The sequence below is a fragment of the Dromiciops gliroides genome, chromosome 4 (genome assembly GCF_019393635.1).
Source record: "Dromiciops gliroides isolate mDroGli1 chromosome 4, mDroGli1.pri, whole genome shotgun sequence".
In the NCBI taxonomy this organism is placed as follows: Eukaryota; Metazoa; Chordata; class Mammalia; order Microbiotheria; family Microbiotheriidae; genus Dromiciops; species Dromiciops gliroides.
Window position 1 is genome coordinate 348,324,491 of NC_057864.1, and position 15,207 is coordinate 348,339,697.

Consider the following 15,207-nt stretch of genomic DNA (forward strand, 5'->3'; position numbering starts at 1 on the left):
CCTGCCATTATGTAGAATATTTTTTCAGAATCTTGTCAGTAGGGATGTAGACTTTTGTCAAATGCTTTGATAAAATCTAGGTAACCTGACTCTAAAGTATTCCAATGATCTACCAATCTATTAACCATATTGAAATAGGAAATAAAGGTTTGGCATGACTTGTTCTTTCAAAAAAAATTGATGTTTTTTGTCTTAATATAACTGATTTTTCTGTCAAAAGATTCCCTTCTCTCCCTTCTTCAAACTGAACCCTTACTTAAGGAGGGCAGCCAGGTGATTAAGTGCCTAGAGCACTAGGTATCAAGTCAGGAAGACTCATGTCTTCAAATGTGGCCTAAGACACTTATTAGATTTGTAATCCTACATACATCATTTAACCTTTATTTGCCCCAATTTGCCTCAACTAAAAAATGAGGATAATAAACCTCTCAGGGTTGTTGTGAGGATCAAATGAGATAATATTTGTAAAGCACTTAGCAGGATGCCTGCCACATAGTAGGCACTATATAAATTATTATTTCCTTCCTCTTCCCTTTCTTACTTAAACAAAAACATTTGATAGAGTTATTATAACTGATAACGTATACAGCATTCTGCTTTAGTGGATATCTGCCTTTCAGGGAAGGAGGTATGCTTTATTATCTCTTCCCAGGGATGATTGTTAATTTTCAATTATTACAAAGTAAAGAATATAATTAGTACTCTTTTGGTTCTGCTTAGTTCATTCTTCATTAGTGAATTTGCATTTGTTTCTCAGAATTCTTCATATCATAATTTCTTACCACACAATAATGTTTCATTACTTCCAAATATTATGTCATTTAGCCATACACACGTATATACATATATACATATATATGCACGCACACACACATATACTTTTTAAGCTATAAAGCTTAAAACTGCACAAAAACTTTTGGATCATCCTGTGTACACATAAATACATTTACATGCATTTATATCCACACATGTGTATATATTTTCTTTCTTTTTTTGGGGGGGGGGAGGCAATTGGGATTAAGTGACTTGCCTAGGGTCACAAAGCTAATAAGTGTCTGAGGTAGTATTTGAACTTAGGTTCTCTTGATTCCAGGGCCAGTGTTCTATGTATTGTGCCACCTACCTGCCCCCATACATATGTAGATTTGGGGACTTAAAGGCAAAACAATAGGTTTGGAATAGGAGCTATCAAAAGTGGGATATGGAATCAATTAAGGAAAAGTAAAACTGTCTTGCTGTAGTGAAGACTCATCTGAGATTAGATAACATAAATTTCTAGTAGTTACAGTTAGCAAAGTTGTTGGATTTTCTTAGCTCTGTTGAGTAATATGTGAGTCGGAGTAGAAGAGGGTAAATGGTGGAAGTAATACCAGCTTAGGGTTTGGAATGTTACTGTGCTATAAGAAACAACAAATATAAAGAGTACAGAGAAGTTTGGGAAGCTGTCTATGAACTGATGCAAAGTCATATCAGTAGAGCCAGGAAAACAATAATAGACATTGACTATAATAACTTAAATATAAAGTTAGCTGTAAAGAACAAGAATAACAACAAAATAATAGAAACAGAATGTAGTGAAATTATAATTAAGCTTGGCCTCTTTTTTTGCAGAATTGGGGACCAGGGTTGTAGGACACTGCATATAATGGTAGATGGTTGACATGTTGGTTATTTCTGCTCATTTTTTCCCCCCTTTAAAAGTATTTGTTAGAAGAGAAAACCCTCTGGATTATCTCATATTTATTTCCTGAGAAGGAAAAGGGAAGGATATATTAGGAAATGTACATGATAGAAAAACAAAAGATCAATAAAATATTTTAAAAAGAAAAATTCAGAGCTAGGAAACTAATAAATGATTAAAAACATGGTATTTGAGACTGTGATTTAGAATACTATATTGTGGGCTAAAAATAATCATGATGGACTCTTGACTAGGGATGGAGCACACCCAGTAAAGGGCTGGCAAAAATGTATTTATCTGGAGTCTTGCTTCCGTTATCAAGAGAGATTCAAAATTAAAGGGAATGGAGAGAAAAATGCCTATAAATACCTACACCAAGCTGGATCCCATGGATAGTAGCTACAATACAAGGAGAAGAATAGCAGTTAGAGGCACCCAACCAACAATTTACAAAATACAAAACTCAAGAAATAAAACCCATGACCTCAGGTACCCATTATATACATGCAGAAAGTATATGCAGTAAACACAGGGAACCAGAGAAAGGCCAAATTTCACACTGTAAGTATTACTGAGATCTGGTATAGTGGGACCCATACCTGGAATATAGTTCTTGAAAGATATGAGTTATCAAAAGAAACACAATAAATAAAGGTATGCAGGCCAGCACTGTTATAAAAGATGAACTGTATAAAACTAATCAACTCTCTCTCTCTCTCTCTCTCTCTCTCTCTCTCTCTCTCTATATATATATATATATATATATATATAAAGGTCGACTGACCTAAGAGGATCTGGTAATGTGACAGGGAGAACATTGGCATGAATATCAACAGAGAAGGAAACAGAAGCAATATTGCTCTGGGGGTATACTATAGACCACCAAGACAGAGAAAGAAAATAGCTAAGGAGTTCAGGAAACAGCTTACAAGGCTGATGCAGAGTCATGATATAGTAATGATGCCAAAACTTTATCCACACATCTGCTGGAATTTTCTTTCCCAGAAAAGGAGCAGCTAATAACTTCTTGGCTTACCTTAATGATGAATTTCATTCTTTAAAAAAAAAAAAAAGTAGATGAAGTGAACTGCTATTGTGGGCCTGATTCTGACTGACAACAAATGAACTGGCAAGTGAATTAGAAACAACAGGAATATTGATGGTAAGAGATCACTCCATATTGTAATACATGATAGAGAAGAGAATGAAAATTAGGCATATGGGACACACATCCTAAATAGTGGGAGAGCAGATTTCAAATGGTTCATAGAAAGGGTGAGTAGGATTCCACAAACTAAAATTCTGCAGAGGAAGTCAATGTAGAAAGAATTGCAAAACTCTAAAGAATGAAATTCTGAAGATAAAAAAAAATTCTGATAAGGAAGGAAAAAAGAAAACTATTTAAAGAGAACGATATGAATGTGAAAAGGAATTATTGACCAACTTAGATTTTTTTAAAATCAGAAGATAGAAACAAGGCTGCATAATAGGGGATAGATAATACAAGAGTGTGACAACAGTTGTCTAAGAATAAATACAGAAGCACAAAAGCTCAGAATTAAGCTAGAAGAAAAACTAAATACAAGTGTAAGTGCTTTTAAAAATTATTCTGTAGAAAAGATGTTGATTAAAGAAGGGATAAGACCATTACCTTAGGGTAGAAAGGAAGGAATCAGAGGAAGAAAGGAAGGAGGGAACAACATCTCTCATTATTTTTGCTTTATTCCACTTTGATGGAAAGAGGTGCCCCTTCTCCTCATCAGGGTCAAACCCTCTCTGTGCTCCCTTGATCCATTCCCTACCATATTCTGTAGGAGATTGCCCCTACTGTCATCCCCATCTTCATACTTCTAATCTCTCCCTATATAGATTTCATTCCCTGGTGTCCACAGACATACTCAAGTTCTCCCTCATTTAAAAAAACAAAACCAAAAAAAAAAAACCCATCACTAAATCCTGCCATGCCTATTTTATTATTTTATATTATTATTTTATATCTTTCTACTCTTTCTCAGGCAGACTCCTGGAAAAATATGTCTTCTTGGTGCCTTGACTTCTTCCCACATTATAACTCTGAAACATCTCTCCCCAGAGTTATGTATGATTTCTAATTGCCAAGTCAAAGGGCTTTTTCCAGCCTGTCCTCATCCTTTTCGAACTCTGCAGGATTTGGTACTGTTAATTATTTTCTCCTGTGAACCATCTTCTCTTTGGGTTTTCACAGAGGTACTTTTTCTGTTTTTTTTCCAACCTCTGCTTCTTAGTCTCCTCCCATTATTATTCCCACTAACTGTGGGAATAACCCAACTCTTTTTTGTAGGTCTCTTTTTTTCCTCTTCTGCATTCTATCATTTGATATCCTCATCTGTTTCCATGAGTTCAGTTATTGCATATGTAGATGATAATAAGATCTATTGTATATCCATTATTGGTCTCTCTCCTGAGCTCACATTCCATATCACAAATTTCCTTTTGCATTCCTTCAGAGTGAATATTGCATGGACATCCATCTCAACCATGGCATGTCCAAATCTAAATTCATTGTCTTCTCCACCAGACTTGAGCCTCTTCTGAATTTCCCTAATAATGTTGAGGGTACTACCATTCTTCTGGTTACCTGGTTTTGCAGCCTTGGTGTCATCCTTGACTCCTAACTCTCACTGCTTCTATATATCTAATTAGTTGCAAAATCTTGTCGTTTCTGTCTCCATAACATCTTTTCTACATATTGTGCATGCTCTCTATTTACGTAGCTACCACTCTTGGGCGTAGACCCTCCTCACCTCTTACTTGGACCATTGGAGTGGCTTTTTTGTTCTCCCTGCCTCAAGTTTCTTCTTACTCCCTTCTCTCCACTTAGCTATCAAAATGATTTTCCTAAAGGACCAGTCTAATCACATCTCCCCCTATTCAAGAAACTCCAATGTCTGGTATGTAAAACACTTTACAACCTGACACCTTTTTACCTTTTCAGTGTTCTTAACAAATTACTTTCCCCCACACATTTCTGGTTTCCAGCCATCCTGGCCTATTTGCTGCGCCTCAACATGATACTCTGTCAGCTTCCTTCATGCCTTTGCTCTGGCTGATCATCATGCCTGGGAAATTCTACCTCCTCCCTTCTGCCTCTTGGAATGCCTCAAGGCTCAACTCAAATTCCACCTTCTTTATAAAGCCTTCCCTAGTCTCCTCACAAACTACCTTGCATTCATTTTGTTTAACTTTTGTATGTGTGCGTGTATGTATCCACACATACATACTTATACATGTTGTCTTTCCAATTAGAATGTAAGCTCTTTTAGGTCAGGAATAATTTAATTCCTCCCACCCCACTTTTATCTCTGACACCTAGGACAGTTCTTTTCACATATTAATCACTTCATAAATGTTTGTTGATTGGTTGATTCTATCACGTTCACATGCCACAAATTTTTTTGTCCGTTCCCCAATCTATAGGCATCTACTTTGTGTCCAGCTCTTTCCTACTATAAAAAAAGGGCTGCTATAAACATTTTCTGATGTTTCTTTTTATTGTTGACCTACTTGGGGTGTACTTGTACTTGACTCAGGGAACTCAGGGTGAAAGAGTCACTGAATAATTTTCTTCTCATTGTTCCAAATTGCTTTCTAGAATATTTAGACCAATTCACAGCTCTATCTATGGCATACAAAGGTGTCTGTTTTTGACTGTCTGCCTTTGATTTGTAACTGGATTGCTAATGGTCCAGTTGATGGAAAGATTGTTATGTTTTAAAATATTAGCACCTCTGTTGCAGAACACAGAATTAGTTATTTGCATAAGCACCATTTTTTCCCTATATATACAAATTAAGATACCAATTTGGTTTTGTTTCTGTTTTTTTGGATCCTCTACAGAAAGGTAACCTGGAAGCATTTGATTTTTGGAAGGATGTTCTTGCTAGTGTACACCATAATTATAAAATGACAGCTTTTAAAGGTGAGTTCCTTAGAACCTTTTTCAGAGTTTTGGTAATTAATTAGAAGTTACTTCTTTCATTGTGTCATATTTTTCATTATATATTTCATATATTTAGTGTTGCATTTATCTTAATTGGTTGATCTTTTCATGAACCGAAATGTGTTATAATAATTGCTATTTTTTTCAGTCTCCTTGGCATATTTCGAGTAACTAGCTACTTATGTTGCCTGTGTGCTTCCTAGTGTGAGGGCCTTGATTTTTATATTCCCTGGCCAAGAACATCAGATTGAGGATTGCTGGCATGGAAGTGTATATCTGGTTCATTGTCAGGGCAACCTCTGGGAAGGTGCTGGCTCATGAGAAACCAGCCACTCTTACTTGAGAAACAAGCTTCACTGACCCATAACATGGGCAGTACTACGTGATGGTGATGAATCAAGTGTTTACTCAAATATTAACTAAATCAAGGGCCTGCGAGCCTTTACCTACACCATAGAAATAACCATTATCTACTATTTAAAAATTGTTTCATTTCAATGTTCCCTAATTTTGTGATAGGCTATCAGGAATGAAAATGATACAACCTGGGAACTATGCTTTTACAACTTTTCTGAGTTTAAGTGTTTTTCTACTTTTAGTGACTCTCAAGTCATATATTTATTACTTTTGAATTTGCTTAGGCTGCTCTTGGTGACTTGGGCTGATGGAAGCTTTTTTTGGCAGGTGGGGATGGGAAGGCTGACTTCTCTGCACCTAGTTGTGGGCATTTGGGTGTTAACTTCTCAGCAACAGGATGGCTCAAGACTTCAGCTTTCTTTTATTATAGTTGATGACAGTTTTCAACTGACTAATTGCTTTCATTTGTTATCAAGTCAAAATGCAAAATTGTGGTAACAGATGAGTATCAATAAAGAAGCATGTCAGTTTTTAAAGATGTCCACCAGTTTATTGGTTTACATTTTGTTAACTTTGAAAAACAAGAAGCATTGAAAGAACAGATTAGAATAGCAAATATGCTGGTTTCAGATGAATTCACCCTAAAAATCCATTCTCTTGGTATTGTTGCAGTATAATTAAAGAGTAGGTGAAAACATTTGTGCTTTCAGAAGATTCAGGCTTGTCATGGAATTTTTGAAACAGCAATATACAAATACATCACAGAGTATAAATAAATAATCTCTATTTAGGCTATTGACATCTTTGATGCTAGTTGTAATTCCACTGAAATTCATGGAAATGGAAGATATGCAGTAGACGAATGTACTGTAAATACTTAAGAAATTTCGTTATTAAAAAGTATCCAATGAACAAAACATTCACATAATAAAGTCAAGAAACCAAGTAATAAAAGGTACTTTCCAATAACAAAACCAGTAATCATCATGTGAACCAATTGATGGCATACAGCTTTCATTTGCACTGACTCCCTTAAGTAAATGAATCAGAAGGAAATGCCACCATTCCATGATCCAACGTGAGAAGGTTGTCTTGTCACAGGTCATCTTTCAATATTTTGAAGGTAGCAACTAAGATTTCTCAGCTACCAAATGGATTTTTGAGGTGATTCAAAAAAAAGCACCTTGTATAGCAGAAATGGTTTAACCTAGTAGGTTGTTTTGGTTTTTAGTTTGGCCAGAATACTTTTCTTTATTATTCATACGAGCACCATTTTAGGGAAACACATTTGAATGCACCCTTCTCAGAATGTACCATCAGAAAGTGCTGTAGGGTACAGCACCTTTCAAATTTGTGTGTTCAAGTTTACTAGGGATACAGTACCTTTTTCTAAATGTCTCCAAAATGTGATAATGGTAGTGGTTAGAATTTGGCATGTTTTGAAAAATATTGTTAAATTCTGAAATCAAATCTGTCTTAGTCTAAAAATCTTTTTCTTCTCAGACTCTTATTCTTATATTTGGGTTTTTTCGTGGGATATTTTGGCATTAGTGATATATATATTTTTTGTAAAGCAGTCAATCAAAGGGCCAACTATTCTCCTTTCAAATATGATTTGGATGTTGGTATGTATTTCACTTTTAAAATACATTGTAGAGATTGTTTTACACATTTAAGTTCAAAACAGTTTCAGTAGGGCTCTGAGTATTCCTTCTTTAAAATTCGAAGTTTTTGTTTAATTTGCTTTTAGAAAGATAAGGAACATGTACATTGTAAAAAAAAAAATTGAGTGTGCTTAAATTAGCTATCTTTTTAGCTTGAACATTCCAAAATTACATTTCTCTATGGTGTTAAAAATTCATATAAAAGATTCAGGTAAACTCAGCAGTTTCTGATGGTTAAAATGAATCCCCTGAAGGCTATTATGTAAAGTCATCCACTTTCATTCTAGAAACTTCTTGTCACTAAAAGACTCTGTGGTGAGGTTATGTTTCTTCCTTTTAGTGAATTACAGTACAGGTAGAGTGAAATTTCACAATATCGCATAATTTTCACATGAAATATTAGGGTATCTTGGACATAATGACTAGGAATCCTTAAAATGAGATATCTTCATATGAAATTTACTATATTATTTTTCAGCATATGTTTCTAATAGTAAATTCACCTTTTCCAGACATTTGAAAAGTAGTCAATTTTTACAATATTATGGTGTTTGTAGAGGAGTGTCTTCTAGGAAAACGCCTCATTAAAATTTTTTTCAAGCAGATAATGTAGACTAACTATGCAGACTGTTTTTTTATATTAAAGCAAATAAAAATCCTGAGAAAGATGAATGAACATACTCAGAAGAATATAAACCATTGGAGTCTGCATTTGGCAGCTGTAGCCATACTTGATCATTTTCTGTGAGATCGATGATGGTACTCCCTGAGGCCTGATCCAAGTAACCTTTGGTATATTCATCATAGGTATACATTATGGGGGTGCCATTCTTATACAGGCCCACCCACACATGATTCCCTTTCACATGTACATGGTAGGAGAAATAGTATAGACCTGGTATCCTACAGGTAAAAATTCCAGTTCTTGGGTCATAATGCTGTTGCCTATTATAGATGATTTTGTCAAATGGAATCGGAGTGCCTATTGCTGGGTAGGCTTTGGAGAGAATAACTGTGAAAGCGGACACAGGCATCCCTGTTATACCCTGATTTGCACTTACTAGAGGCGTCCCTGATAAGCTTGGCCTTGGTCCAGCTTTTATAAAGCCCTCTGGCATGACGGATTGACCTGGTGGGCCTGGGGGTCCTGGGGGCCCTGGGCGTCCCGGCTCTCCATTGTGGCCTCTTGGACCTGGTAGTCCTGGTGGCCCCATTGGCCCATTGAGTCCTTTAGTTGCAATACCAGCTGGGCCAGGCAGGCCTGGACTTCCTGGGTCGCCTTTAGTCCCAGGGAATCCTGGAATTCCTGGTGGCCCAATTGGACCTCTTGTGCCTGGTATTCCCGGGGCTCCCCTAGGACCTGGCTCACCATTGTGTCCTGGTACTCCCTTAGCTCCAGCTGCTCCTACAGGGCCTGGTAAACCTGGAGAACCCCCCAATCCAGTGTCCCCTTTTGGTCCTGGTAACCCTGGGTTACCCTTGGGACCATTGAGACCTGGTTCTCCTGGGTAGCCTGGTTTTCCTTCTGCCCCAGGTAGGCCTCTATCTCCCTTAGCCCCTGGGTACCCTGCAGGGCCTATTGGTCCTGCTTCCCCTTTAGAACCAGGGATGCCGTGGTTGCCTGGTATTCCTTTTGGTCCTGGGGGCCCCATGTGTCCTGGGGGCCCATCCAAGCCTGGTTCCCCTGGGTGGCCTGCTGGACCTTGTTCCCCTTTGACTCCTGGAGCCCCTGGAAGACCTTCAGGCCCTCTCTGCCCTTTCATCCCTGGCAAGCCCGGTTTACCAAACCCAGGTGCACCTGGCATACCTGCTGCTCCTGGAGCTCCTGGGAGACCTTTGGTTCCAGGTGTCCCCGGCATTCCTGGTGCCCCATTTACTCCTGGCTTTCCTATTCCTGCTGCTCCGGGTTCTCCACGAGGACCTTGGGGACCTGGTAGGCCGGGTGGGCCTATTTCCCCTGGGAAACCTCTATCTCCTTTGGTACCAGGCTGTCCAGGAAACCCATTTTCTCCCCTTTTTCCGACTCCAGCAAGCCCAGGAGGTCCCATGGGGCCCTGTGGGCCTGGAAGGCCTCTCTCACCTGGCCTTCCAGGAATTCCATATCCATTTTCCCCCTTCTGTCCATTCATACCAGGGATGCCTGGTACACCCTTTTCTCCAGGAAGACCCCTTGGTCCTGGGGCCCCTGTTGGCCCCTGAGGTCCTGGTTTGCCTGGAACAGAGAGCCCAGCTGGGCCAGGAATTCCAGGAGGTCCAGGTGGGCCCCTTGGCCCCGGTAAACCAGCAGGTCCAACATCTCCTTTCTCTCCATATGGTCCTCTCTCCCCTGGCTTTCCTGGAAGACCTGGCAAGCCTGGTTTCCCAACTGCAGACAGTCCTGGTGGTCCTGGCATTCCTGGCTGCCCCTGAGGCCCTGGACTCCCATAGCCTGGCTTTCCTGGAGGTCCAGAAGGTCCGGGCTGTCCTCGGGGGCCTGTGGGGCCTGGTGGTCCAGGAAGACCTTGTTCTCCTCTTATAGGGATGCCTAGAAGACATTATACATGTATACACAAAATAGAAAATTAGGTTTTTTATGGAAAATCACTGCCCCGAAATTATAAATCACAAGGCTGAAAAAAAGTTTTGATGCCATGTAATTCATTTCCCTGCTTTTAGGAATAATCTAAATCTAAACCCGCAACAAAATACAAATCAACTCATTTTAAAAGTCATATAGAGAAGGGGAATTTACAACTTTCTGGTAACCTATTCTAGAATCTTAACAACACAGAGAACCACAGATAGTTTTATTCATTACAACTTCTAATGGGCCATAATGGGATTGTGAAATTCATTCACTTTGACAATTCAATAAACATGGAGGTTAGCAATGTCTCTTTAAAGGAGACATTTTTATGCTGTTAATATTATCAAAAGTATATGATTGGGGTAGCTAGGTGGCGCAGTGGATAGAACACCAGCCCTGGATTCAGGAGGACCTGAGTTCAAATCTGGCCTCAGACACTTTACACTTATTAGCTGTGTGACCCTGGGCAAGTCACTTAACCCCAATTGCCTCACCGATATATATATATATATGATTAAGAGAAGTCATATCAAAGGTAGGCTGTAAAAAAAGTGCTATGAAAAAATTTTCACCTATTTCAGGCTGCTGTTATTTTGATGGTCTTAAGAAAATCATAACATGATTTCCTAAGATACTGAGGAAAAATAATTGATGGGTTATCATTACAATTTAATAACATCCTTTTCTAAAGCAAATCTTGGTCTGGAACTCTTATAGATTGAAAAAGGTACATAATCTGTAATGATAGTAATGAAAGGTAATATACAGAGAGTCATCCACTCAGAAGTCAGAACTCTCTTGGAAGATTGAGGTCCATTGTACTGGGTACATTGCCTTAATGTGAGTCAGATTTCAGCTCTCCAAAATGCACAGATGTATGTACTGCTTACATAGTTATAGGATGGCTTCTTCTACTCTAAAACTGGTAGGCTGGCATCCAACAATTTCATCAAATTTAGATAAAGTTAATGCCATCCTTGGCAGCTAGTTGGCTCAGTGGATAGGGTGCTGAGCCTAGAGTCAGGAAGAATTAAATTCAAATCCAATCTCAGACACTTACTAGTTGTTTGACCCTGGGAAAGTCACTTAACCTCTGTTTCTCTTATTCCCCTGGAGAAGGAATGGCAAACCACTCCAATATTTTTACCAAGAAAACCCCATGGACAGTATGATCCCCAGGGTCATGACTGAAAAACTAAACAAGAACAATACCATCCTTAAGAAAAGTCTATTTGAGAAGTTTGTAAAGCATCAGCATATCAAAATGTTGGGATGTTTCCACAAAGATGGAATCATAGCCTGCCAGTCAGGTTATGAAATCTATTGTGATACATTTTAGTTTGGGACATAGTTGAACTTTTTTTGCCTTTACTTAATTATAGACCAAAATATTAAGTTTGAAAAGGTCTACATTTTTCCACATATATTCGTTTCTCAAATGTAAATATATACTTTTGTTTATAATTTGATGATGGGTTTACTTTTACTTTCTGTCGCCAAGTTGATTTATGTATTTGATTTTCTGTCATCATTATAATGAATAATTCCCATCTGCAAATGATAGTGTTTTAATTTTAATTTTTCTTTTTTGTAGTAAACACTAGTGCTGTTAATATTTTGACTTACTGCTACCTATAACTTCTTGTTGTTGAGTTGTTTGAGATGGATGAAACTCTTCATGGCCCCATTTAGGGTTTTCTTGGCAAAAACACTAGAAAGGTTTGCAAATTTTTTCTCCAGCTCATTTTACAGATGAGGAACTGAGGCAAACAGGACTAAGTGACTTGCCTAGGGTCACACAGCTACTAAGCATCTGAGGCCAGATCTAAACTTGTGATAATGAGTCTTCCTGATTCCAAGCCCCAGTGCTCTATCTACTGTGCCACCTAGCTGCCCTGCTACCTGTAATGAATAGATAGGACTTTACGTAAGCCTACTAATTGTAATTATTTATAATAGACACATATGCTAAATGCTGATTCCTGGATTTGTTAATGGTCCTTCAGTGTTGTATATATTAGTTCCTATTTGATGGTTTGTAGTTATATTTATGTGTGTATAATAACATTTTAAATTAGAAATAAAAATAATGTTAGGAAAATAACTAAATAATAGTTAGAATTTTTTATCTCTAAAAACAGCAATATCTTAAGAGGGCATGTGCTTTATAAAACAAGTTTTTAATGCAAGGCACAAGCTTTCTAAATGAGAAAACAAAACTTGCCCCACCGAATAAAACCAGTTAATGAAGTCATCACATGTCATGAAGTAGATGTTGATGATATTTATGATATTCCTTTATATCAGTTAAGAATAGAAAAGCACATCAAGATATACAATGCTAGGCACATAGTGGGTTCTCAGCAAACACCTAAAAGTGAATTTCATTCAAATCCTATAGAAGACTCCATATTAAGTGTGACATTTTAGGCAGCCTAGATGATTGAACAAAACTTTCAGAAGTAGGTGTCTGACTTGTGCTAGCATTTGTAAGAAAATGAATTTGTATCATAGATACTTTAAAATATGCTATTAGTATAATAGATAGAAGATCTTTTCCATGTTAACATTCCTTAAATTGCTGTGTAGCGGGGGTTCAAGCAACTTTCAAATAGATTATTACTTTGAGTATAAAGTCATGGCTTCCTGATTCCCATTGGTTGGTGTAAATTAAACATTGTATATGAGGCCTGGATGAAATACATTGATGGTATGTAAGCCTTGCTCTACACCATAGCATTATTGCCTTTCTTTCAAATATCTGAAAGCAAAGCAGTCTTTGTTTTATCTTGCCACAGAAACAGGAGTCAAGGAATTTCAACGGGGAAAAAAATAACATCTTTATTTCAATATAATTTGCTTTCCTTTGTAACCCTGTGTATTTTATTTTATTCATTTAAAACATTCTAAGGAGGGGTCCATAGGCTTCACCAGGCTGATAAAGGGGTCTATGAGACACATAAAAAGCTTAAAAACCCCATGAGCTACTTTGGTGAAAGTGATATATTGAATTGTGCCTTCATGATCTGATAGAATGAATATAGTTTCACAAAGTGCACCAATTACTTAGCATTTATTTTATTTAAGGCATTACCTTTTTATTGACTATTAGGACAGTAGAAATAAAGAAAAATCTAATTAGTAAATTGGAAAAATCATTTACATCATGAAAAGTGTAGTCTAATGGAACAAATACTAGTATTGGGGGTCCAAAAACCCATGTTAAAGTCCTGCCTTTGATACTAGTAATATCACCATAGACATGTGACTCTTTGCCTCATTTTCATCATCTGTCAAGTGGTAAGAATAATTCTTTTATTCTGTACCTCAGCATTATTGTGAGGAATGTATTTTGTGGTGAACCTTAAAGCTCTTCATAAACATAATAGCTGTTATTATGAAAAGAGTTTAAGGGAGAAAAATCAGTAACTATCTAAATCAATGAAAAGGCACTATCTTCAAGTAATAAGTTGTTAGGTTTTTTAAAATTTAAAATAATTTAATTAATTTCTCTCCCTTAAAAGTGAAGTCAATATAGAATAGGGGTTTCAGGGGAGAAGAGAAAGTAACATTTATTTACCTGGAATATGCTATCAGTCAGTGGTGAAATGCCTGGGAGAGTATGTTTTATCATTGATTGGTGGAATGGAATCACTAACTTTTAACGTACAGGACATGTAGCAAAGCAAAATGCCAAGTTTGTGACAGCTGGGTGGCATATGATGAGAATTACACACTCATATTTCTCCTCTACCAGGACCTATTTTCTATGATGACATCTCACCTGCAAGCTTTCCCTGTTGTTATTTTTCCATCTAGAGTCACTGTAAAGCACAACACTTTTGACCTAAATGAGAACTGGTTTACTTCACTTTTATTTGCTGCCACACCTGACAGATAGTCAGTCCCTAATTCCAACCATTCTTTTTCCAAAACAAACCCTTAGCACTCTTTGTTTTTGTTTTGCTTTAAATTCTGGAAATTGTCAAATAGAACATTTTAAAAAATGAGGACAATGAAGCTTAAAATCAATTAATCTTACTTCTTTATAGCATGAAATAAGCTCCCTGGAAAGATTCCCACTTCCACCTCTCCAAGACTTAACCCAGTATAAGTAACATTTTTTATTCCTTTTTATAAGTAGCAAGATTTTTGTCTACACACACACACACACAAAAAAAATTAAGCCTTTTATGTCTTTTGAAGCAAGGCAAGGCTCAAACTAAGCATGTGTTGCCTCAGATTGAATGTTAATGTTGTAGTGCCCTGGCAGTGAAGTTCATGAAACAATTCAGGCCAGGCACTGTATTTCCCTTAGGACTGATATTTTTAAAAAGGGAAGAATTTTTTAAAAAAAGGAAAAAGTAAAATGAACAAAAGAAAACCTGCCTGAGACTTCATTTACTTAAAATATCCCAGGGCAGTGGTGCAGCATAGTACCTACTCTTAGAGTTGCCTAGAGTAGGGCTTCTTAAACTGTTTCCACTCATGACCCCTATCACCTGAGAAATTTTTATGCAACCCCAAGTATATAGGTATATAAAATAGATGTACATAACCTTTTACTGTTGCCAAGCTTTTCACAACCCCTGCGTTCAGTTATGCAATCCAATATGGGGTCCAGACCCACAAGTTAAGAAGCTTTGGCTTAGAGCACTTAAAGGCTAAAAAGAGTTGCAGAAAATCACACAGCAGGTCTATGTTAGGAGGCAAGACTTAAACGAAGGTCTTCTGGGCTTTAAGGTCAGCCTTTTAGCCACGGACCACATTTCCTTCTTGGTTCTATAATTGTTCAATATTAATATTTCAAAAAGTGATAGAGAACTAGATAACTTCCATTTCTAAAAGAGAGCTGACAGTTTTTTTATACTGGCATGAATATCTTTATTATGGGTTCAAATATGTTACAGTGGTCTTTAATTTTCACTTTGAGATTTTGTGAAATAGTCAAACTCGTGAG

At 37.3% G+C, this 15,207-nt stretch overlaps 2 protein-coding genes across 4 annotated transcripts in view; one reads left to right on the plus strand and one right to left on the minus strand.

The window, feature by feature from the left end:
* NT5DC1 (5'-nucleotidase domain containing 1) overlaps positions 1 to 15,207 on the plus strand; it is a 252,923-nt gene that overhangs the window by 35,394 nt on the left and 202,322 nt on the right. For all 3 annotated transcript variants that reach the window (XM_044004362.1, XM_044004363.1, XM_044004364.1), the window contains exon 6: positions 5,558 to 5,639. In XM_044004362.1, coding sequence (XP_043860297.1) covers positions 5,558 to 5,639 — 82 coding nt within the window. The remainder of the gene's footprint in view (positions 1 to 5,557; positions 5,640 to 15,207) is intronic.
* Positions 8,011 to 15,207, minus strand: part of COL10A1 (collagen type X alpha 1 chain) — an 80,713-nt gene continuing 73,516 nt past the window's right edge. The window contains exon 3 of the mRNA XM_044004361.1: positions 8,011 to 10,205. Coding sequence (XP_043860296.1) covers positions 8,317 to 10,205 — 1,889 coding nt within the window. The 3' untranslated portion in view covers positions 8,011 to 8,316. The remainder of the gene's footprint in view (positions 10,206 to 15,207) is intronic.